We start from the raw sequence: 26,319 nt of genomic DNA, 5'->3' as shown, positions 1-26,319 counted from the left end.
TCAGCATCACCAACACACAGGCAGACCAGATGTGCCAAAGGGGGAATCCACCCATCACACCTCAGGGTGAGCTCTTGCTGGAGATCACCAAAGACCCACGCGAGGACGGCAGGAGGGTCAGGGCAGGGCTGGCTTGCTCCCGACCCAGGTCAAGACCCCAGAGTGGAAGTCAGACATACAACCAGGCATTTGGAGACACCATAGATCATCTACACCCAGAGATGATCACAAATGCTCATTTTAGCCAAGGCTTCACCTCTTCCTATTGCAGTTTTCTTTGTTTAAATCAGAAATGATGAAGGTGGGCAAGCTTGAAAATATTTAGTTTTCCAGCTTCCTGGCATCCTCTGGGGAATTAGCCAAGTTATAATAAGATATTCAGTAACAGAGCACAGAGAGGAAAAGCAACAGAGGCTTCTGGATAATCTATAATATGGTTAATACAGGGCAACAGAATAGTCAAGGAATACTATTACCAATGCATGTAAAATTCAATGCAAAGAGGAGAAAATCACAATGTTAACAGTACTTCAAAGTCCACCAGCTTTGTGTCTCTCTACTCTCCTTCAGGAATGCTGGCCTGACTGCCGGAGGGACGGGGAGGGAGTGGCACTGACCCCTTGGCATAAATGCAGGCTGCGGTCAGTGCTCTCTGTTGCCCGAGATCCTACTTCTGGGGTTATCCAATCCCGTGAACCATGCAGTAAGGATGCAAGCGTGCACATGTGCATACAGGCAAAGCAAGATAAAAGAGAACCCCATAAGTCTAATAAGACATCAGCAGCTGTCCTGAACAAAGGTTGTTCGGAATGTGAGTTTACAAGGATAATTACCACCACATTACACAGAGTGCAATAACTCTGTTGTTAGCACCAGAATTTGTCAGCTGTCACACGGAAAGGGGAAGAGCTGTAACTGTAAGTGACAGGTTGCTGAAGAAATGGTTGGTTTCTGAAGCACCTGGTCCCCTGAGTCTGTACCGTAATCTTGTTCTTAAAACAACAGTAGGCAAGAGTACAAACACGTTCCACTGCAGAAACTGCCAGTTTGTTCAAATTTATGGAGAGAATTTTCAAAGTGTGAGTGTGCCAGTGAGGGCAGGCTGCTGGAGTCTGTGTTCTCAGCCCACGCCACCACAGGTGGACACCGTGGGGAGAGCAGGGCTTGTAATTCTGGGAGTTCTGGACACGAATCCTGTCTGCCCTGCTTACCAGCCCTGTATTCTGGGGAAAGCAGTTAACTTCTCTGAGCTTCCATTTCCTTGTAAGATGGACTTAATAATCTCTAAGGCATAGAGTTGTTGCGAACAGTAGTTGTATGTAGAGTACTTATCACAGCACCTGGCAAATAGCAAGTGATCAGGAAATGGGGTGACTATTAAGCTGACTTGCCTACCTAAATATCATACTTCGCTGCATAATGCAGAGGTGACTGCTTGCGTATTACACTTTTTTAAAAAAAAGAAATGGAAACATTACAAAGCTCTGAGAAGGTGGGGAGAGAAAAGAGGTGATAATTATTTTTTGGGTTTTCCTTAGAGACTATAGCCAGGAAATTATGCTCTCCAGAGGCGAATGGTTTTGGAAAAACAGCTTATCCTCATATGCCACCAGAGCTGTTTTCTTTCTTTTCTTTTCTTCCAGGTAAAAAGCTGCAAGGAAGTCTCCTCATATTTGAAAGCCTTTGGGGAGCTCATGAAATGGAGCCCATTTCCTAACTGACCACCCATAGTAAATTTTCTGTAGTGCATATAATGAAGTATTTCGATTGACAGGGTGTCTCATCTTGCCCTCTAAGAGACAGAAATTGTGCTACGAGCACAGTGCATCTGGTTTTTTACTGCTGCCCCAAGGCTCACAAAATGCTGCGAGCACAGCCTAGAAAACTGGAGATGTTAAGGCTGAAATAGTTCTAGAAAAGCAAAGGTCTTAAATCCTTTTACACGACATGAGAAAGCACCTCAAGTTCTAATTAAGCTAAAGCAATTAGCCACCCACAGGTACTTAAACGCTGCTTCCCATGGTCAGGCAATCATCTCTATTAAAACCCATTTTAAAGAAAGGAGCAGACCCAAAAGCTCCAAGGCACACACTTCCCACAAATCAATTATGCCTTAGACACATTGAGTAAACACTCAGAGGCAAGCTCTGGGCCTGACAGAGGGAGCTTTTAGGGAAAGATGGCATCAGACCTGATGAGGTAATTGCAAAAAAGGAGGCGGCAAGCAGCAAATGGGACACTTGGTGGTAACCAAATCCACTTGCAGAGGGGGACACTGGATCGTAGATGGGCTGGACAAAGCAAGACCAACTGAAGCCTCAGTTTCCCTTGTCTTAGAATTCCCTGGTTGGTGTAACAACGCATCAACCCCACCCTGAAGGAGGACATCAAGCAGAAGCGTTTCTGCCTGCGTGTGACCAGACTACCATCCAAACTGATGCTGCACAGGACTGTCCCCTCCCACATCACAATGTGTCATGGAAGCACCAACAGGGTGCACCTGGCAGGTTCACAGTGAGTCCAATCTACTCAAGTTCATGTGCTTTCCCCACTCCAGTTAGGTCTAGTCAGTACTCCCTAAGTCTCCCTTTAGTGAGGGGAGTTCATTGTTGTTTCCAGCCCAAGGCTGTTTCCAGACTTGGCAATAGCAACAGCGACACAATGGTCAATGGTTAAGTGTTTGAAAATTAAGTACAGCCATCCCTCTGTCCACAAGGAATTGGTTCCAGGACGAATAGGTTTGCAGATACCAAAACCCACGGATATTTAAGTCCCTTATATAAAATGGCACAATATTTGCATATAACCTATACACATCGTCCCATATACTTTAAATGATCTCTAGATTACTTTTAATACCTAATGCAATGTAAATGCTATGTAAATAGTTGTAAATACAATGTAAATGCTATGCAAACAGTTGCCGGCATGCCACAAATTCAAGTTTTTGGAACTTTCTGGAATTTTCTTTTTAATATTTTCAATCCCTGGTTGGTTACATCTGAGGATGCAGAATCCATTCATACAGAGGACCAACTGTACCTTCCTCAAGAACTAGGGTGGTTTCTGTTTTTCAGACCAGTCAAGTTAATCCAAAAACCCATTACTTCTCAACTGAACAATAGACTTTTTTCTTTCCTGTAGATTTTTTTTCTTTTGGATTTAGAAAATTTCTCCATCATCAAGCAGACATCAAAAATGCTGATCTAGATAAGCACTGTCCAACAGAAATAAGATTTAAAATTTTCCTAGGAGCCACATTAAAAAAAGCAAAAAGATATATGAAACTATTGTATTAGAATATTTTATTTAACCCACTCTAACAAAAATATTACTGTATAATCAATACAAAAGATTATTAATGAGATATTTCAGATTCTGTTTTCATACTTTCTTCTTCTAGTACCATATTGGACGGTGCAGATCTAGAGCTATCTTTAAACTGACACGGAAAGGCTTCCACAATTCACTGCTCTATGAACCAGGAGTTTACCAAGATGTATAGCATGATCTCATTTTAACTATAAAAATCTGTTTCTGTGTGTTCAGATGTAGATAGACAATAATCTGTAACACCAAAAGGTGATAGCAGTTATCTCTAAGAAGTAGAATTATGTATGGTTGGTCATTATTTTCTACTTTGTGCTCTTTTGTATTTTCTAAATTTCTTTGCAGTAAACATGTACTGCTTAAATTATCAGGAAAACTATAAAGCTGGCCTTTAAAAAAAAATCTCTCCCTTATTTTAAGCTATACCACCCTGATCCTGCTGGCACTGTAGCCACTGTCCTATTTCCAGCTAACAGAAAGGATGGACAAACATAACACCCCCTGCCCCTTGCACCAGCCACTGTCATACTTACAACCAATCATCATGATGGCCACTGCAAAGATCTTCTCGATGTCTGTGGATGGGGCGATGTTCCCAAAGCCCACACTGGTGAGGCTGGTCATGGTGAAATACAACGAGGAGATGTACACGGAATTCTTGCTGGGACCCCCTTCCCACTTCCCTGAGCCGGACCCGTTAAACTGGTAGGGGGTGCCAATGTCCATTGCCAGCTGGTAGAGCCAGCTGTTGTTGCGGATGGTCTTGGTGTCCTCGTCAAAGATCTCATAGTCCCCGATGCTGTACCAAATGCAGGCCATCCAGTGAGCAGCCAGCCCGAACACACACACCAGCAGGACCAGCACGGCTGCTCCATATTCAATGTAGTGGTCCAGCTTCCGGGCCACTCGCCCCAGACGGAGCAGCCGGACAACCTTCAGAGAGCTGAACAGGCTGCTGATGCCCTGGAAGAAGAGGAGCACGGGGTCAGGGCCAAGAAACAATGATACTAACAACTCCTTCCCTCCACTCACCAGGGCTGGTCTTTCAGCACAGCATATTCCCTGAGATGCAATATAAGGCAACCTTTAAAACATTGTTTCAAAGTAAGTCATAATATGGAGAAATGCTCATATATATTTGTATACATATACACAATATAATTAGAAGTTTTTCCAAGGTATATGGAAGGGAGATTTCCATTAGCTTTTTTTGTTTTTTACTTCCTTTAAAAAGCAAATAAAAAAATAAGACAAATAAAATTGGAATTTTATTCTAATTATATTGTGTATAAGTATACATATACATATGAGCATTTTTCCATATCATTACTCATTTTAAAATAATATTAAGCCCTCCAGAAAGTAGGCATAGAGGGAACTTTCCTCAACATAATGAAGGTCATATATGACAAACCCACAGCCAACATCGTCCTCAATGGTGAAAAACTGAAACCATTTCCACTAAGGCCAGGAACAAGACAAGGTTGCCCACTCTCACCACTATTATTCAACATAGTTTTGGAACTTTTAGCCACAGCAATCAGAAAAGAAAAAGAAATAAAGGGAATACAAGTTGGAAAAGAAGAAGTAAAGCTGTCACTGTTTGCAGATGACATGATACTATACATAGAGAATCCTAAAGATGCTACGAGAAAAATTCTAGAGCTAATCAATGAATTTGGTAAAGTAGCAGGATGCAAAATTAATGCACAGAAATCTCTAGCATTCCTATACACTAATGATGAAAAATCAAAAGTGAAATCAAGGAAACTCTCCCATTTACCATTGCAACAAAAAGAATAAAATATCTAGGAATAAACCTACCTAAGGAGACAAAAGACCTGTATGCAGAAAATTATAAGACACTGATTAAAGAATTAAAGATGATACAAATAGATGGAGAGATATACCACGTTCTTGGATTGGAAGAATCAACATTGTGAAAATGACTCTACTACCCAAAGCAATCTACAGATTCAATGCAATCCCTATCAAACTACCACTGGCATTTTTCACAGAACTAGAACAAAAAATTTCACAATGTGTATGGCAACACAAAACACCCCGAATAGCCAAAGCAATCTTGAGAAAGAAAAACAGAGCTGAAGGAATCAGGCTCCCTGACTTCAGACTATACTACAAAGCTACAGTAATCAAGACAGTATGGTACTGGCACAGAAACAGAAATATAGATCAATCGAACAGGATAGAAAGTCCAGAGATAAACCCATGCACCTATGGTCACCTTATCTTTGATAAAGGAGGCAAGAATATACAGTGGAAAACAGGCAGCCTCTTCAATAAGTGGTGCTGGGAAAACTGGACAGCTACATGTAAAAGAATGAAATTAGAATACTCCCTAACACCATACACAAAAATAAACTCAAAATGGATTAAAGACCTAAATGTAAGGCCAGACACCATCAAACTCTTAGAGGAAAACATAGGCAGAACACTCTATGACATAAATCACAGCAAGATCCTTTCTGACCCACCTCCTAGAGAAATGGAAATAAAAACAAAAATAAACAAATGGGACCTAATGAAATTAAAAGCTTTCGCACAGCAAAGGAGACCATAAACAAGACGAAAAGACAACCCTCAGAATGGGAGAAAATATTTGCAAATGAAGCAACTGGCAAAGGATTAATCTCCAAAATTTACAAGCAGCTCATGCAGCTCAATATTAAAAAAACAAACAACCCAATCCAAAAGTGGGCAGAAGACCTAAATAGACATTTCTCCAAAGAAGATATACAGATTGCCATCAGACACATGAAAGAATGCTCAGCATCATTAATCATTAGAGAAATGCAAATCAAAACTACAATGAGATATCAACTCACACCAGTCAGAATGGCCATCATCAAAAAATCTACAAACAATAAATGCTGGAGAGGGTTTGGAGAAAAGGGAACCCTCTTGCACTGTTGCTGGGAATGTAAATTGATGCAGCCATTATGGAGAACAGTATGGACGTTCCTTAAAAAATTAAAAATAGAACTACCATATGACCCAGCAATCCCACTACTGGGCATATACCCTGAGAAAACCATAATTCAGAAAGAGTCATGTACCAAAATATTCACTGCAGCTCTATTTACAATAACCAGGACATGGAAGCAACCTAAGTGTCCATCAACAGATGAATGGATAAAGAAGATGTGGCACATATATACAATGGAATATTACTCAGTCATAAAAAGGAATGAAACTGAGTTATTTGTAGTGATGTGGATGGACCTAGAGACTGTCATACAGAGTGAAGTAAGTCAGAAAGAGTAAAACAAATATCGTATGCTAACACATATATATGGAATCTAAAAAAAAAAAAAAAGAAGAAAAAAGGGTCATGAAGAACCTAGGGGCAAGATGGGAATAAAGATGCAGACCTACAGATAATGGACTTGAGGATACGGGGAGGGGGAAGGGTAAGCTGGGACAAAGTGAGAGAGTGGCATGGACATATATATACTACTAAACGTAAAATAGATACCTAGTGGGAAGCAGCCACATAGCACAGGGAGATTAGCTCAGTGCTTTGTGACCACCTAGAGGGGTGGGATGGGGGGGTGGGAGGGAGGGAGATGCAAGAGGGAGGAGATATGGGGATATATGTATATGTATAGCTGATTCACTTTGTTATAAAGCAGAAACTAACACACCATTGTAAAGCAATTATACTCCAATGAAAATGTTAAAAATAAATAAATAAATAAAATAATATTAAGGGTTGTGTAACATTTCATATTAAGCAATGAAATATTTTAAGAGTTGCATATTTATTTCATATTGTATATTTCACTCTAATTATATTGTGCATACATATACAAATATTTATGTGTTGAAAAACAGGAAACACACATGGAAAAACACGTGTTTAACCACTGTTAAAAACTTTAACAGTGGTTATTGCTGCACTGTCAAGTTATGGAATTACAGGCAATTTTTGTTATATTTGTATATATTTTTGTTACACTTATATTTACTTTACAATTACAAAAAAATAGTTTTTAAGATAAAAATAAAGAAACAGCTGAGAAGAATAAAGAACTGAGATTCGGTTTTCTCAGGAAAGTTACAAATTCTTGGAAGGCTACATCACTTCCCTCAGGCCAGAGATACAATCAGACACAATGTACTTAATCACAGTCAGTCAAAGAATCTCAGAGCCAGAAGAAGCCTGATTTCACCTGGTCAAGCCTCCTCCTTCCAGTCCCACCGGGACAGGCCAATTCTCCGAATAGTAGTTCTCTAGGGAATAGCACTGTGGTAGGGGCAGGAATACCAGTGTAGACATCTGTAAAATGGGGTCTGACACCCAGGTAAGCCACTAACTTCCTATGTGAATGTGTACAATGCAGCTACCTCTTAGTTCCCTTGTCTAGACAATGTGGGAGGTGGACTGGAAGAGCTCTACATCTTCTCCAAATGCTCATGTACTTTTATCTCCAAAGGGAACTGAAACATATTACAGAAGCTATACATTCGAAACCTCAAAACTCCTCTTCCAAAGTGATTACAAGGTGTAGGGAAAGGAGATTTCCATTAAACTTTTCCTACTTCTATTAAAAAGCAAACAAACAAGCAAATGGCATAAAGACACTCCTTTGAACTAAGACTGCGGTCTCCCTTACGTAGCAAAAAACCAGCAGCAGAATGATGCCCTTCACCAGGTAGAATGAATGACTTTTCACTATCCTAAGGACTGGACAGTTTCCAGGTCACTGCTATTCTCTTTTGTCCTCCATACCCTTAATGACAACCCCCAAGTGTTAGGATACGTCACAGACAGAAGGAAAACATGTAAATGCTTTCTAGTGAGTCTGTGTCAGAGGCTCACCAAGGCTGCTTTCTTCTCCTGGGCACATAGCTAACCACATTTCCCAGGCTCTTTCCATCTGGGTGCGTCTCTGGAACTAGTTCTGGCCAGTGGAATGTGAGGTGAAATGAGTGTCACTTCCAAGCCAAGACAGCTAAAAGTTAAGTGTGCTTTCTCTACAAGCTTTTTCTTTCCCCTGACATGCGTTCCTTGAGGCCAAATACTGAAGATGGTGGATGTACAGCATGGAAGGGGCCTGGGTACCTGGAAGACTATGTGGAACACCCCCTCCCCCCCCAAATCATCTTGAAACCTATTGTGATGTCAATAAAAAAAGGAACCTCTGAAGTAAGCCACTGAAACTTTTGGGGATATTTGTTACAGCATCTATCATTAGCTGTCTCTGACAAATGAACACACAAACCATATGGAGCATAGCCTTGGCAATAAAAACCACAGATCAGGTTACCACAAATTATTTCACTGAGGTAGGGGTGAAGGAGGTAGGATTTATTGCCCTTTAACAAACAAACAAACAAACAGGGACTCCCCTAGTGGCACAGTGATTAAGAATCCGCCTGCCAATGCAGGGGACATGGGTTTGATCCCTGGTCCGGAAAGATCCCACATGCCGCGAAGCAACTAAGCCCATGCACCACAACTAAGGAGACTGCGCTCTAGAGCATGCGAGCCGCAACTGCTGGGCCCATGTGCCACAACTACTGAAGCCCGTGCACCTAGATCCCATGCTCTGCAACAAGAGAAGCCCACGCACCGCAACGAAGAGTAGCCCCCTGCTTGCCACAACTAGAGAAAGCCCGCACGCAGCAACAAAGACCTAACTCAGCCAAGAATAAAATAAAAATTAAAAAAGAAACAAATAACAGTTTTGTAGCCATAAAACTCACAAGAGAAATAATCATTTCTGGCCCAATATACACCTGCAAACAGATAATAATGGGTTTTTCTAGGCCAAGGGACTACATCCCCAGGGTCGGTTCATCCAAACTGCTAACTATGACGAAGTTTACTGTTGGTATGTCCAGTATTCATCCCCTGGATCCCCTTTTCCCTCCATGTGCTTTTCTCAAAAATCTGCCATGAGAAAATCCTCATATTAAGGTGTAAAAGACTAAAGAGGGTAAATGGATATCCTCTCTCCACAGAGTATTTGCATTTTATCAGAGGGTAACCAGCTTCCAATAGTGGAATTAAAAGCACTCACAGCCTGGATGAAGGAGATATTTTGGGAGGCAAAGGAGCCTTTTTGATGACTCAGAAATCAAACACATATAAGCAGCCACTTATTCGCCACCTCCTCATAAGGAGGTTCCTGAAATCATCTTTCAAAGCAGTTCTACTCTGAAGAACTTATTACCCAGGGCAAAATGACTGCCTCGTCATTTTTTCCTCACTCATATTCAACCCAAAGCAACATTTATGGGGAACCGACTATGTACTCCATGTGCTAATGCTACAGGGAAGAGATTAAAATGGTGCTGTCTTTGTCTTCTTGCTCACTATTGCATCTTCAGTGCCTGGCATGTGGAGGATGCTTGATAGAAAGAAAGGAGAGAGGAAGCAAAAGCCTAATAACTAATGAGAGATAATAAATAACTAATTAGTTATTAGCAAAAGCCTAATAACTAATATGATTTGTGAAGAGATACTTCTACCTAATAGTCACAGAACTTGAGAGCTGAGAGGGAGCATAGAAATCATCTAGTCCAGCTCCTCTGAGCCCAGCAAAGTCTTCTAGAGCTCCCTTAAGGAATGGTCATTTAGCCTCTCCTTGAACTCTCCCGTACCTCTTGAAGATCCCACTCTGGGGCAGGCATTCACAGAGATGAACAACTGGGTCCCATCACCTTTCACATCTCCCTTACGCTCCATCTGCACTTCATCCTTCTTCCCTTCTCCATTCCTTCCCAGTGGCCACCACATCACATGCAACTACTACCCAAAGGCTGTGCTATCCTCTGGCCATATACTCCAGACAACACAAGCGTCCCAGACAGTGGATGCATGCTGGCATCTCTGTACCTGCTCCCTCAGCCCAGAATGCCCAGGTCCCCAATTTCTGCCAGCTGGTACACTAGTTATCCTTCAGGTCTGCCACTACCTCCACCCTACAGACTTCCATGACCACCCCGGAGTCACAACCGATCCCTCACCCCTCCATGTGTCCACGGTATTCTGTATCCATCACTTTGCATTAAAGTTTCCTATACCCGGTTCCCCAACTACATCAGAACTACATCTTCCTGAAGGTAGAAGCCATTTGTTATTCATTTTAGAAGCTTCTTATATTGGGTTGAATAGTGTTCCTCCCCAAATTCAAGTCTTTCCCAGAACTCCAGAATGTAACCTTATGTGGAAATAGAGCTACAAGTGCAGGTATAGTTAGTTAAGATGAGGTCATATTGGAATATGGTGGACCCAGAATCCAGTATGACAGGTGTCCTTATAAGACAAACACAGAAAGACACGTGTGACTATGAATGCAGAGGCTGGAGTGATATGTCTTCAAGCCAAGGAATGCCAAGGATTACCAGCAACACCAGAAGCTAAGAGAAAGGCATGGAACAGATTCTCTTCTAGAGCCTTCAAAGAGAGGATGGCCTAGCTGACACCTTGATTTTAGATGTCTAGCCTCCAGAACTGTGAGAAAATAAATTTTTGCTGTATTAAGCCACCCAGATCGTGGTAATTTGTCACAGCAGCCCTAGGAAACTAATATATCTATACAAGGTTTAAAGCCAGCACCTTCTCAGAGAGGGTCTCAAATGTTTTCTAAACTAAATTGAAGAGTTTGGCTTATGAGAGAATTCTTTCTCATTTTAAAGAGCTTCTGGAACAATATAAAATAAGCACTTCCTCATTGTGTTATCTGTGTATACACAGATGCTCTATTACATGGTTTTTCATCAGTTCCCTCTTATTGCACTAACAGTTGGAATTCTAGATGTTGAAAAGCATTTCAAGCTATTAATTTGGGTTTTTTTCCTTATTTGCCTGAAGTTCAGTGGATTAGATAAATAGAATATTCCAAACTTTTTAAAAATTTTAGTACGCTAAAAATATGACAGCACCATATGGTAGAGAATCACATTTCCCCAGGGACTTCTTATATCAGAAGTCCTGCCTCACATTTAGATAGTTCCAGAGAGTTCTTTATCAAAACCTTAAAGGTATGAAGAACCAAGGACTTCAAGTTGAGTCCACATGGCTGGAGGACAGTGAGAACCTGGGCTGGTGAGACTCATCATTGAAGGCTAACAAGTATGACTGGAAGGAAGCCTTCTGAAATCTCAATAACCTCAGTTGTAGTGATCTTGATGTTATTCGGATTGAAAGGGACATTTGGTAATTATCAGATTCATTTGTGTGTGAACTATCAAGTTTTGCCTACTTACCCAGACCAAATTATTTTGTTAACTTGGGCTATACCTTGCCTCAACTAGCCATATTCACCAATCTTCTCCTCTTTTTTTTTTCCTGTCGTACACATGAAAATAACACTGTCACAGACTGATGACAAAGTGTTATTGAAAAGAACAACTCAGTCTTTCGGGTTATTGAAAAGTTTCCCCAGGCTTCCAAGTCTGTGTGGTGCCACATAGCATCCATAGCAAATTCTGCAGGTACACTCTATTTTTTTTTGATTGCTTTCAACCTCACATTACTCAAAATTACTCTTCTCCCACATCCTCCTCCAGCTAAAGGTCTCCTTCATATGCTTCCTCAGAGTCCTCTAGAACCTATCCTCATGCATAGAGAAATTCCCAGCCTCAGGATTTTCATGGACTTTCCCCACCACCTTCCTGCTTTAGTTGAAACTGGCTCTCCCAAGCACCTTGCTTTTCCCCATCCTGGAGTTAGGAGTAGGGAGTTTCAAACTCCACACTTCCATCTTCCCGATAAAAGTTGTTTGACACTCAAAAAAAAAGAAAAAGAAGCTCGCCTTCTCGCCTTCTTTAAGATTCATGCCATCCAGCAATACCACCTCCTCATTACTGTCATCTGATTATTGATAGTTAACATCTATTGAATGCTTACAAGTATGTCAGAACTTGGGCTTCATCTTTTATTAATTATCCTATTTATCAACTTCTCTGTTCCTCCCTTTCATCACCTGGCTGTCAGCCCATCATCTGCTATCAGCATGGGAAACTTTAATGTTCATGGGGAAAAATCATTCAACACTCCAGTCTCTCTACTCCCAGTGACCTTCACCCCTGCCCTCCACATCCTGGGCCTGGTCATCACTGGGAACCGCTCCATCTCTGAAATCCTACACACCAGCATTCAACACAATGACTACACACTTCCATTCCTCCCACTTTCTCCTTTATCCCATCCAACCTGCTCTTGGGCTTCTCTTTCATATCTCTATCACCATCTTTTTTTCCCAACCATCAGCTGTCTCCAGATTTCACCTCCTTTCGCATCATACTCGACCCTGTTACATCACTTCAAGTACCCTCCCCCCACCCTCACAATCTCTCTCCTTGCCCTCCCGCCCCATTTGCCCTGCCAAACCCAGCAGCACAGGGACTGGGCTATCATTTCCATTCTCATCTAAGTCCCCAGATGCTTCTCACCCATCCTTCTCCTCTTCCATCGAGCAACCCCCTCTCACATTCCCATCAACAGCTATTCCAAATCTTCACTACTCTCTTCAAGATCCCACCTGACCTGTGCCTTCTTATTCTCAGCCAACATATCTCCCCATTCAGAGATAGAGCAGAGGCCATTAGTATCAATTCTCATCTACATTCCACCTTCACAAACACGAGCATGATGCACCATCCTTCCACACTGGACCAAAACTCACTCCTCACCCACCCAGGACCATCATCCCATCAACCATTCACCCTTCCCTCTATTCCCTTCCTTTGTCTTTAAATCTCCCCTTCACAGACTCATTTCTCTTGACTATAATCATACTACCATCTCTAGTCCTATGCAACTCTCCAGATATATTAACTCTCCTTCTCTTCCTGAAACCATAATCAACACACAATGGCTCAGTTTCCTCATCTCCCAACCCACTGTACTCAAATGTCTACTCGCACCACTTCCCAGAATCTACTGTCTCAGAGGTCACCAGTGACCTTCTAATTGTCATACCTTCAGTGTTTGGTACCTGTAATGGGCATGTGACATTCTTCATGTCCACACAGGGTCTACACTGTCTGCCTATGTTTGGGGAATCACCATCTTACAAAATAGAGCTCACCTCCCACCCAGAAGTTGAAGACACCATAAACCTTCCTCTGTAGCTTCCTTTGCAGCTAATGGGCAAGCACATGACCTAGAACCTGCCCATCAGAGACACCCACCCCAGTCGCTGGATGGTATCCAATGGAGGAACTGTGCAGGACCCCTTTTGCAAGAGCATGGCAGCATCACCCAGTTCCCAGAGGCAGCAGGAGCGATTCTGGAATTGATACCCAGGGTCCACTGATGTGCTGTCAGCACTGCACGTTTCAAGTCCATGTCCAGTATCAACAGCAGTGGTATGTTCACTGGACCAGCTCTGCTATATGATCTAGGGCATTGTTCCTAGCAGCATAGCCTCCAAATGTTTTCTGTACTTAACATCCTTTTTTTTTTCTCAAGTTCTAGAATTTATATACCAGTGCTATTCTCAACAGACACAAACTGAAAATCACTCATATTGTAATACACATTGGAATAAATTAATTAATAGTTAAATGTTTACACTATGGAATCCTACGCAACAGTGGCAAAGCATGATCACAATAACAGGCAACCATATAGGTATATTCACAAACAACATAAGGAATAAAAAAGCCCAGTCCAAAAGTGATTATCCTGTGTCATAACTGAATAACTTTTTTCCTCCTTACATTAGCCAGACTTGAGCCCTGACTACTACCACAATGTGGGATGAACTCTCCTCCCTTAGTTCCCACAACACGTCTTTTTTTTTTTTTTTTAACATCTTTATTGGAGTATAATTGCTTCACAATGGTGTGCTAGTTTCTGCTTTATAACAATAATTCCCCAAAGCATTGCTCTTGGCCTTTTTCTCTTTGCAATATACCCCTTTCCCTGGGCAGCTGCATCCATTAATGTGGCTTTAACCACCATCTATATACTAACTACCTGTAAATCCATCTTTCCAAACCAGACATTTCTCCTGACTTTAAGACCCCTATGGGCATGTCACTGGCATACCTCATGGCTTCCTCAGTCTGACATGTCTAACCCTCAGCCCAGCTCCTATTCCCCAGCTTGGAGAATGTGCCCAAGGTGTACAGTCTCCCAATTGAAAAACTAGATGTCTTCATCGTAGCTATGCAAACTTTTAATTGAATGTTCTGTTGTTTTATTTTGTTTATTTTGTTTATTTTTTTTGCGGTACGCGGGCCTCTCACTGTTGTGGCCTCTCCCGTTGTGGAGCACAGGCTCCGGACACTCAGGCTCAGCAGCCATGGCTCACGGGCCCAGCCGCTCCGCGGCATGTGGGACCTTCCTGGATCGGGGCATGAACCCGTGTCCCCTGCATCGGCAGGCGGACTCTCAACCACTGCGCCACCAGGGAAGCCCTTGAATGTTCTTTTTACAAGGGTGATGTTAAGGCATATCAGTATTCCAATGCATAATTTGCTGCCATTTGGATAAAAATAGAAAAATATTTTCTTGTCTATACATATAATATCTATGGAACTATACATAAGATACTAGAAACACTGATGGTCCCAGGAAGCAAGATTCTTCATTGTAATATCCTTTTGAATGTTTTACCATGTGAATTTTTGTTTGCCCAAAAATTTTAAAAATTAAATTATAAAAATAATTAAATACAAGTTTTAAAATATGACCCAACCCTGCTTAGAACCATTCAATGGCTTTCATTGTCTTCTGAATAAAATTCCATTAGTTTAGCAAAAAAAAAAAGGCCTTTGTAATTTGGTCTTGGACAGCTTCATCATTCACTGCTTCCCTCCCAGGCATCCTCTGCCTTAATCATATCAAATTATTTGTGATTCCACAATCACACTATGCCCTCATGCCTTCACACATGCTGTTCCTTCAGACTCAAGCACTATTCCCCTGGTTGTCTGCCTGGCAAACCCTTACCCATCCTTAAGGACATTTCTCAATACCCCAGTGGTAGGATGAGTCACATATTTATTACTAAACTTGTGACTGTAACAAGTTTAAAAGTAGTTCACCTTTTAAAATAAATATTAGAGTGAACTCAAATTTATCCCAATAGTAGTATTACTCTCTTGTTTGAATTCTAATTTGTTTTCTTGACCCATAGAAAAAGGAGTATAGATAGGCACAGTGGCACCCTAGAAACTGTGGATCTGATATCATATTCAGGAACATAATCCACTGAGTGTCTGTGATGGTTAATTATATGTGTCCACTTGACTGGGACACTGGGTGCCCAGATATTTGGTTAAACATTATTCTGGGTGTGTCTGTGAGGGTGATTCTGGAGTGAGATGAATCAACAGACTGAGTAACGCAGATCACTCTCTCTAGTGTGGACAGGCCTCGTCCAATCCACTGGAGGCCTGAATTGAACTAAAAGTCGGATAAGGGAGAATTCATGCTCTCTGACTGCTTTCAAGCTGGGATATCAGTCTTCTCCTGCACTCAGACTAGAAGTTAACCACCTCTCCTGCGTCTCCAGCTTGCAAATGGTGGATTATGGGGCTTCTCAGCCTCCATAATCACCATAATCCAATAAGCCTGATCATAGATAGTGATAATATTTATTTTTATATATTTATAATATGTATACATCCTACTGGTTGCTTCTCTGTAGGTCCCTGACTAATACAGGGTCTTAGTGGGAGAAAGGTTGAGAACTGCTAGTCTAACACATAACACAGTCATCTCTCCCGTGATGCCTTTCCTGATACCCACAGGCAGAGTTTGACATGCCCTGCACTAGATTCCTGTGACTGGTCCTTGATTCATTCTTCCAACAAATACTTACTGAGCACCTATAACATGAAGCAAACATGGTTTCAAACACTGATAATAGATCAGTGATGAACTAGACCAATATCCTCACCCTTCTAGCACTTTCATTCAATTGGGAAAGACAGACAATAAGCAAAATAAATAAAATAAATGGTATGTTATATGTTATGACAATAAGATGAAAAACTAGCAGGAAATGAAAATAAGGAGTGCCAGGAAGAGGGGGTGACACTCAGTGTTAAATAGGGCTGTGAAGGAAAACTTCACTGAGATCTTGGCATTTAAGTAACAGTTAGTGGAGATGAGAATTTGAGCCACCAGAGCATCTAAGGGAAGCATGCTCCAGACAGAGGGCGCAGCAAGTACCAAATGTCCTGGGGTAGGAAGGTCACATGGTCTTTATATTAGGCTGGCAGGCCCTTGAGATCAGGAAACACACCTTCCATGAGAGTAATAGTTAATTATTTTGATTTAATGAAAATAGCAATTTATTGAGTACTTACTAAGTGCCAGACACAGTAAGGGCTTTACAAGCATTATCTCATTTAAACCTCTTAATCTTGTGAGGTAGGTATATTATATATCCAATTTACAGATGAAGAAACCGATAGAATTGTTGGTCCAGAATCACACAGGCAGAAAGTAGCAGAGCTGCAATCTGAACGCTGACCAACTGACTCCCAAGATTATGCTTTTAACCCTCTGCTCTAAAGACTCCACCTTTAATTTCCTGTCTTTTGAGTTCTAGCATCGTGCAGATGTTCAATAAGTGTTTGTTGAATGGAAACTCACCCTGAGACTTCCTCCAAGGAAAAGTGACAGTAGTAAGTCTAGCGGTCTGTTATAAGGATTTACTACTTTATTAACAGAGCTTGGTTTGTTTGTTATCTTTAAAACAGAGATGACTTCAAGAATAAATGTTCCATGACGATCCCACCACTCTGAGAACTGCAGGTCTATTTTAACTGCAAAATGGAATAAACTGGCTTACCAGATCTTATTGGAGGTTACTCCCTGAAGCTTAAATATAACTTGCTTCCCTTTCATTGCTTCAAAATTTTACTTTAGTCTCATTTAATTTGATTCTGTCATTTCCTGAAAACAGTACAGGAAGACATAGCCCAGAGCTACCAGTGATATAAAACCAAGGCAGACGCAATCCCCTGCCCTCAGTGCCTGCAATCAGACCACAGAGAAGAATACAGCCTGCAAATGACACAGCCTGAAAACACAGACTGCAATGTGGCAGCAAACACAAGTTAGCTGCCACTATAAAGACTGAAAGAGCACAAGTCTGGTGGCGGTGCATAAACGGAATTTGCTTCTAGTTCACCTAACAGGTCTGTGGACCATATTCAGGGGAAGGATGTGGTTAGGAAGTGTAGGGGAGCTTTTAGCCAGAAATGGGATAGCTTGCAACCTTCCATTCGTTTAATCCAATAATGTATCCAAAAGGCACATCTGCAGTCTTCTTAGAAAACAATCACTAAAGGAAGTTTAGAAATTTCGCTTAAAACCATCCACTTTCTTTCTGTTTAAAATTCAAACCACAAAATAAATTGTGTATTTAGTTGTGATATTATACCATCAGGCTCTTTTCCTTTCTAGAGGCTCCAAAAATGGAAATCTTTATCATTGGCCAAATAAAATCCAAAGGATATAGTATACAGAATCTGGTTTTATCAAGTCATTCTCTGTCTTTCTCAGAATAGTAATCTCAGGTTTTCTTCTTCCAGGGAAGTGAAATGAATCCAAGTAGCCTAGACTGTACTTTCTCTCCTATGATGGAAGCAATAAAATTATGTTGTGTCTGCAAGTCTGATATTGCTGCAGAATCAGCCATGCCCTCAATCTGCTTTAGGCTGATTTAAATTATCAGAGAATTTAAGTCAAATCAATGGCACAGGTGAAAATCCCAGTGACTTCCAGGAGGGTCACGTCTGTAGGAGTTTTCAGCACTGGGGCCCAAGTAGGGCACTGGTTCACAAATCATTGCCTGTCCAGAGCTCTTGACAGGAAACAACACTGATATTATGAAAGCATCATCTTAACTAGTAACATGTGAAGACTCAGTTGGGCCTCCAGACCACAGGTGATAACACTAATTCATGGAGAGGAGAGGTGCAGATCATTCCCTATGCAATCTAATTTGGCTTAAAAGACACCCTCCTTCCCCAGACATGATCCACTTCATTCTCATCTTCACCCAAAACCAAGCTTCAAAAAGACCCCAGAAGACCCCAAAAGCTATAAAGTAGCCCCCAAATGTATAGCCTCATGACAAGCACTAGGAACGTGGGGTATGGCCTTGAGGCCTCCACCAGGGTGGCGAGGAGGGATGACTCATGCAGCTGGTTTAGATGTGGGAAAGGTTCCTGAGGTCTGGGGAGCCTGGCAGAGCAAACAGCAGGCCAGTAGCCCACACACCCAGGTTGTATCTGTGAGAACTGGGGCAGGTGTGAAGTATTCCCAGAGCTCAGGAACTAGCTCACCTGCATTGAGCAAGCAAAAGCCCCAGGGGACAGAGCATTCTAGGACAAGAGCTACACAAGCTGCTGGGCACATTTCTGAGGGACCACAGGGAACTCAAAGAAGGGTCCCTGGCGTAGGCTATGGGGTCGGCTTAGCCCCAGGACACTTCTCGATGTTACTGACACACAGGGCACTGAGAAAGGGATGGGGAGAAACAGAAGACTCTCAGATGACAGCATGGTCCTAACTTCAGGGATTCCTAGGTTTAAGGTAATAAGAACTCCCTTTTGGCTAGAAGAAGGGTCTGTGCTTCGCCTTTAATATTGTTCATGGTTTTAACTCTGTCCCGTCTTCACAATAGATTGAAAGCCCTCAAGGGCTATTCCTCCGTGCAGCCTCAGCAGTGAGTGGTGATGGGATCATTCTAGACTCTTCCATTCCATGAAGCAACTGACAGACACAGAGCTTCACTCTACTAACATCTGGCCCTCTGAGAGTAAGTCTCTGTCGGAATATTGTAAGGAAAAGTTATGGCTCCTTTAAGAGGCTTCTGGTAAGTATAGAGCTCCAAACTTTATGGAAGCAGGTGGAAGTAAGTAAAGATAATCACCATTCTGTGTGGTTAAACTAATCAGCAGCTACAACTTTGGGGAAAAAGAGAAGCCACAGAGAAAAGAAATTATTTTCTCATTAGAAAAAAAAAAAAGGCCACCATGAGGAGGTCCCATGTACATGCAAAGCCACATACAGGACTCAGGCTTGGAGCCAGGCCCGGCCTCTGCCATGCTCTTACTAACTCTGTGACCCTAGTAGGTTACTCAACCTCTCTGAGCCTCATTTCTTCACCTGTAAAGCGGAGGAAATGCATTTACACAGGGTTAATGTTCACAGAAGTATTAGCTGTTGTTGTCATTACTCAAGAAATGGTCGGCTTGCTTTCCTTCAGCTGTAAAAATTCAGCCAAAAAGAAAAAGTCACAAAGGGGAGAAACTATTTGCCCTCAGCAAAAAGGAGAGAAAGGATCTGAAAGGTCAGAAAGAAGTCACCTCTAGGTGGAGATTAATAAAGAAGGAAAATAATACCCCTTCTCTGAAAAGGTGCAAACAAGCAGTCAAAGGTACTCAACAGTCAAGGATGTACGCTTAGGAAAGCAGGCAGGGGTCCTGACCTTGTGCTCTGGACACGCAGAGCCCCAGGGCTAAGTGAAAGTCAGTCTCGCCTGATGTTGGGCTGCAACCCGCAAGCTTTGTAACTGCCGAGCCTCAAGACCGAAGAAAGAGCCCAGAGACAGCAACAGAGACATCAATGGATTACTGGACAAGGGACTCTTACGCAGGCTGAGGCAGAAGGTCCTGAGCAACACCACATCATACACAGCAGGCAGCAGGCAAAACACGGCAGTATCGCAGGCTAGCATTTATAGGGGAAGTGACGGTCAGGTTGGCTCATCAGTTACCAGGGAAACCAGCAGCTGGGGCACGTCCCTCACAGCCCCTCAGGTTAACGACCAACACAAGGGCAGATGTCTTCCTTTAATAAGCTAGCAGGTGGACCTGTTCTGGCTTAAGCATTAGAACAATCGCTAGCTGGGGTGGGGACAAGCACGCTCATGTGAGTAGGGTGCAGGTGAAGCGGGGACTGGTTCAGAGGGCATACAAAGAGCAAGAGAACAGCCATGTTGAGTGGCCTGGCCATACACCTGATAAGGATATGAAAGCCCGAGGATATCTGGAAAACTAATACAACACAACTTACACCTAGGTATTTGTATTTCTAAATGTGCTTTAAAGATCTAGCACTTTGACTACAATGATTAGAAATTATTAAAATAACAAACATGCCACCTAGAAGTTTATTGTGATGGAAAAGTAGTGTATAGACCCTGACCTGTCAACCCCATGCTGCTAAGTCATAACAAATAATAACCACAATAATTCATTAAGCACTTGCAATATGCCAAGCAGTCCTAACTCTTATATGCATTAACTCACTTGATTCTTATAACTAGCCTATAGGATAAATAGTATAATTCTCTCCATTTTATATACATGTATGGACTTTTTATGAATTAACTGATGGACAAGCAACCATGGGGGATGATGAGTTGCAATCAGATTTTAAAAACAAGCAATAAAATCAAACCCTTGGGCTTCCCTGGTGGAGCAGTGGTTGAGAGCCCGCCTGCCGATGCAGGGGACACGGGTTTGTGCCCCGGTCCGGGAGGATCCCACATGCCGCGGAGCGGCTGGGCCCGTGAGCCGTGGCTGCTGAGCCTGAGTGTCCGGAGCCTGTGCTCCACAACGGGAGAGGCCACAACAGTGAGAGGCCCGCGTACCGCAAAAAAAAAAAAAAAAAATCAAATCCTGCCGCGGCTGTTCCAAAGACAAAACGAGCCTGCTCTTTTCCTCCATTCACTCAGGAAGTCCTCCCCCAAAGCCAAATTGGCAATAGTAGGAGAGACTGATGATTGCCACCTTCTCTTCTAGCAGCGAGTAGGCTGTGTGTATATACAGCAAGTAGCAGAATGAAAAAGTAAAAAACAAAAGCAGTGGTAGAATGAAAAGATGATGCTCCTTCCATCACCTAAAAACCAACGACACGAGAAAGCTTAGATTTGAACTGTGCTGTATTTGTACAGACTGAGGACTCTGGGCTCTTAAGAGGTGACCAACCTGCAGACAGGCAGGATGGCATCCCAGCACTACCCAGGACACTACCTCATGCATGTTCCTTGGAGACCCCATAAATATAGGTTCCCCACACATAACAGTCCCAGTGACAGGAAACTGGCTCCAGTTCTTTAAGTGCTGTTTATTATTCAAATCACTTCACCAAAGCCACTGATGCCCAGAGAGGGGAAGAGACTAACCCAAAGGCCAGTGTCCAAGCTGGGGCCATTTTGCAGGTCTTCCAACTCTCAGCTGGTACACAGAGCTATAGTGAGGCTACAGCAAAAAAATTCATAGGGACATCTTTTGGAAAATTAAAATCTAAATCTCTACAAGTGAGTGCTGGTGGCACTGTTGGTATTATTTATAAATGGTTTTTAAAGTCATGATGCATTTATAGACAGTAATTTAAGTCCCTTCCTGGTGACAGTGGGACAGTCCCATATTTATACAGAAAAGAGCTCTCAGCTGCAAAGGCCTCCAGGCAAGCGAACAGAGCCACGGTTCTCCAGCCCAGAAAGCAGATGGCCAAAGGAAGCTGCCAAAGGGTGGGACCACTAAATGGCCCAAACCTAAATGCAGGACATAAGCCTCACTCGGGAGTCCTGGGATGACAGACGTTTGGATCAGGAAGGGACCCCAGGGATCACAGAACCCACATCCACCATCTTACAGATAAAAAAACAAAGGCGCAGGGAGAGCTCACTGTATCCATGAAACAAGGATTCCCCATTCTCCCCTCTGCAGCCCCCAGAAATCTCAGATTTACTTCTCTCTCTAACATACCCTATCCCCTTCCCTGTTTCATTTTTCTCCAGAGCATTTATAGTAGTTCCTCCTTACCTGTGGGGGTACATTCCAAGACCCCTAGTGAATGCCAGAAACTGCAGATAGAACCAAACCCTACCCAGTTGATCCTTGAACAATGCAGGGGTTAGGGGTGTTAATCCCCCGAGCAGTCGAAAATCTGTGTATATCTTTATGGTTAGCCTTCCATATCCACTGTTCTGCACTGGCGGATTCAACCAATTGTGGATTGGGTAGAACCACAGTATTTATTTTTAAAAATCTGCATATAAGTAGACCCACACAGTTCAAACCCATGATGATCAAGGGTGAACTCTATATACTATATTTTTTCCTATACATGCATGCCTGTGATAAAGTTTAATTTATAAATTAGGCACAGTAAGAATATCCGAATTGCCAGCATAATGACTCTTGTATTTGGGGGCCATTATTAACTAAAATAAGGGTTACTTGAACACAAGCACTGGGATACCATGATGCTATGACAGCCAATCTTGTAACTGAGGTAGCTACCAAGTGAGTAACGGACAAAGGGATGATCCATGTCCAGGGTGAGACAGAGCAGGATGGCTGGAGATTTCATCACACCACTCAGAACAACACACAATTTAGAACTTAAAAACCATTGTTTCTTTCTGGAATTTTCCATTTAATATTTTTGGACCACAGTTGGCCAAGGGTATTTGAAACTATGGAAAACAAAACCACAGATAAGGGGTAGGGGTGGAGGGGACTACTGTATAGGCTTTGCATTTTATATATTATAGGCTTTATGCTTATTTATTGACTGCTCCCCATACTAGAAGGTAAACACCATGCTGAGGAGCACTGCTGTATCCTCAGCACCTAGAACACTGCAACAAGCTCTCAGTAATGATCAGTTGAATGGATGGATACATTGCATCCACCTAGCACTTAAGAGTTTACAAAGTATTTCCATGAACATTATCCCTTGGTTTTCATTAAATAACTGAAAATGTCTTAGAGGAATCACAACATGAAGGTCAGACTTTATATCTCCCCCTGGTGTTGGAGCAGGTCCTAGTGGCCTGAGGCAGGGCTTGTACTTTCCTGGGGGAATTAGGGAGTACTGGGCGGGAAAGCAGCCCCAGCATACCTGCCTGTCCTGGAAGCCAGGGGACCAGACCAGTCTTCCTGAGGGAGGCAAGATGCCCTTCCCCTCACTGGTGAAAGCCTGGAGGCAAAACCATGTTTTAGAATAGTAAATCCTTTTCCATTTGCTTCACTCAGGACCAAAACTAGGACACTAGTTTGTGAAGCGGACAATCACTGGGACACTCCTGGCTTTAGAAACTCCTGTAATACTCATCCAGCTTTAGATGCAAACTACACGGCACTGCCTTCTCTGGGGCATCCACTTCAGCCCAAAAGACAGATCTCACAATAATCAAGGGAGTATCATGTCTCCAGATTTGTGTTTTATTCTCCACCTGGATTATTCTCAGCCATGTGTCTAAAACTTCTACCGTTTTTCAATAAAAACCAGCTCAAACAATACCTCTTCAAGGAAGCCTGGTCTGAATCTCTCCTTCCCCTGCCCCTCCGCCCCTCTCTGTAATCTCTTCTCACTGAATTCCCACAGCATTTGGTACCGTTATTACAACATTCATCATGTCCTACCTTTTACCAAAGGTTTTTCTATCTTGACCTCCTATTACATATATAAACCCTTTCTTAGCAACAGAACATGTTCCTTTCACCTAGATATGTCCCTAAGGCATCCAGCACAGACCCAACACATGGCCGGCATACAGTAATTGATTCCTGAATGATCATGAACACATGATTAGCTATTGGGAGGAACATGAGAAGTTATAGCTAAAACCCTACCCTTATCCTCAGGCCTGCATCCATCCAGGGCTCTCTGACTGAATTTGACCTACCTGTTTCTACCATCTTACACTAGTATTATCAAACGACTCTCCCGCACGAAAAGCCATTTGTTGGTATTATAAACTGATTGCTTCTTTGAGAATGTACTACCCTCAAATCATATCAAGACACTTCAAAGGTCATTTCCCAATAATCCTTTTACTGGACATTAATAGATGAAAAAAAAATCTAAAAGACAGAAAACACCCATTCCAGAATGCTGGGTGTTATCTTTGGCTTGGTTCCTCCTTGTCTCTCATTCCCCACATACAGGCAATCGTGCAGTTCTATTACTTGTGCCTCTACCTGTTTCCAGAACCAGTCCAACTTTCTCCATCCTCATCAACATGGTCGTCTGTCACCTGGATTGCTGACCCAGCTGCCCTAACTGGCCCTTTGCCTCCAAGCCCACCCCTATCTAATTCACCCTCCACGCTGCAACCCCATTATTCTCTTTAAAAGGCAATTCTGGTCACACTCCTCTCCTGCTCTGGCTCTTCAACGCCCTCATGATATACAGTCTGTGCTCCCCAGTGGGGCACACAAGTCCCTGGTGATCTGGCCCCTACCTGCCCCTCCTGCCTTCTCTCTCCCCTCCTCACACACCTACACTCCAGCCACACTGAACAACCTGAATTCCTCAGACACACCAGCTCTGTCTTACCGCCTTCCCTTCACATAGACTGGTCACCCTGCCTGAAACGATGTCTCCTCCCACTGTCCTCTTCTTGCTTTTCACCTGGTTAACTCCCTACTTATCCTTCATTTTAAGACTCTTCCCTGAGCTCCCAGCCAAGGCAGCCTGCTGCCAAGCATCCAGATGGCATCCCCGTGTACTCACACTGTGTGCTATCACAGCCAGCTTACCTGTCCCCCGCCTTGCCTCCCATACATGACTTAGCTTCTTGACAGCAGAGGCCCTGTCAATTTCAACACCAAATCCCCAGAACCTACTTGGCCCTGTGCCTGGTGCTAACAGGAACTCCACAAATAACTATGAAATGACGTTGGAAATTAGATCAGCCTCTGAGGAGGCAGCTTCTGAACAAGGGTGAGACTGTTACCCCCCATATCCACAGCTCAATCCCTACCCCCATTCACACCACTGGAATGCTGAAAAGCAAATTTAAAACAAATCTAAATGCTCTTTAAAATAAATGAAAGGGGCTTCCCTGGTGGCGCAGTGGTTGAGAGTCCGCCTGCCGATGCAGGGAACACGGGTTCATGCCCCAGTGCGGGAAGATCCCACATGCTGCGGAGCGGCTGGGCCCGTGAGCCATGGCCACTGAGCCTGCGCGTCCGAAGCCTGTGCTCCACAACAGGAGAGGCCACAGCAGTGAGAGGCCCGCGTACCGCAAAATAAATAAATAAATAAATAAATAAATAAATAAATAAATGAAAGACAAAATAAGCTATATATGTTATGTTCACTGAGACACTACTGGTCAAAGTGAAGAAACGGGGACAACCTACATATGCAACAATAGAAAAAATAAAAGAATAAAAATAAATTTATATTAACTTTGGAAAAATTATATAATTATCAGAAGAACATATTGTAAAATAAAATAAATATGGGATTTGGGGTCAGAAATCCTGACTTTACTTGCTTGCTATCTGTGTGACCTTGAGTTTATCACTTAATCACCAAGTCTCCCTCTTATCACATGGGTTGTTGTGATAATAAAACAAGACAATGGATATAAGGGCATTTTTACATTTTTAAAACACTATACAAATACAAGCTCATTCAAATTATAATTATGATGACTATTACAGAAAAATATTTATGACACAAAATGAGAAAAGCTGTGTACAAACATGTGTACAACCATGTAAATTACATGTACGTTTAGATAAAGACTGGAAGGAAATGAGCAGAAATGAAAAAGTAGTGGATTAGGGCAGGGGTCAGCAAACATTTTCTGTAAAGGGCCACACAGTAAATATTTCAGGCTTTGGAAGCCATACAGTCTGTCACAACTACTCAGCTCTGCCCATGTTAGCCCAAAGCAGCCAAAAATAATACATTAACAAATGAGCATGACTGTGTTCCAATAAAACTTTATTTATCAACACTGAAATTTGAATTTCATGTCATTTCACATATGACAAAACATCATTCTTCTCTTCTGGCTTTTTTCAACCATTTAAAAATGTAAAAACTATTCTTAGCTCACAGGCAATACAAAAACAGGTGGTGAGCAGGATTTGGCCAGATGGTGACAATTTGCTGATCCCTAGGTTAGGGTGATATATAGTGAACTATTTTCTTTTAATATAATTTTCTTTAATATTGTTACATGATTTTTATATTTAAAGGGGGAAAAAAAAGATACCATGAATTCC

General features: G+C 42.4%; 1 protein-coding gene across 2 annotated transcripts in view; it reads right to left on the bottom strand.

The window, feature by feature from the left end:
• KCNH1 (potassium voltage-gated channel subfamily H member 1) overlaps positions 1 to 26,319 on the bottom strand; it is a gene marked incomplete at both ends in the record, with an annotated part of 423,177 nt that overhangs the window by 228,199 nt on the left and 168,659 nt on the right. For both annotated transcript variants that reach the window (XM_079697019.1, XM_079697020.1), the window contains one exon: positions 3,864 to 4,293. In XM_079697019.1, coding sequence (XP_079553145.1) covers positions 3,864 to 4,293 — 430 coding nt within the window. The remainder of the gene's footprint in view (positions 1 to 3,863; positions 4,294 to 26,319) is intronic.

This window comes from Hyperoodon ampullatus (genome assembly GCF_949752795.1).
Source record: "Hyperoodon ampullatus genome assembly, chromosome: 2".
Lineage (NCBI taxonomy): Eukaryota > Metazoa > Chordata > Mammalia > Artiodactyla > Ziphiidae > Hyperoodon > Hyperoodon ampullatus.
The sequence above is the reverse complement of the archived record's forward strand: the minus strand, read 5'-3'. Positions and strand labels throughout refer to the sequence as shown.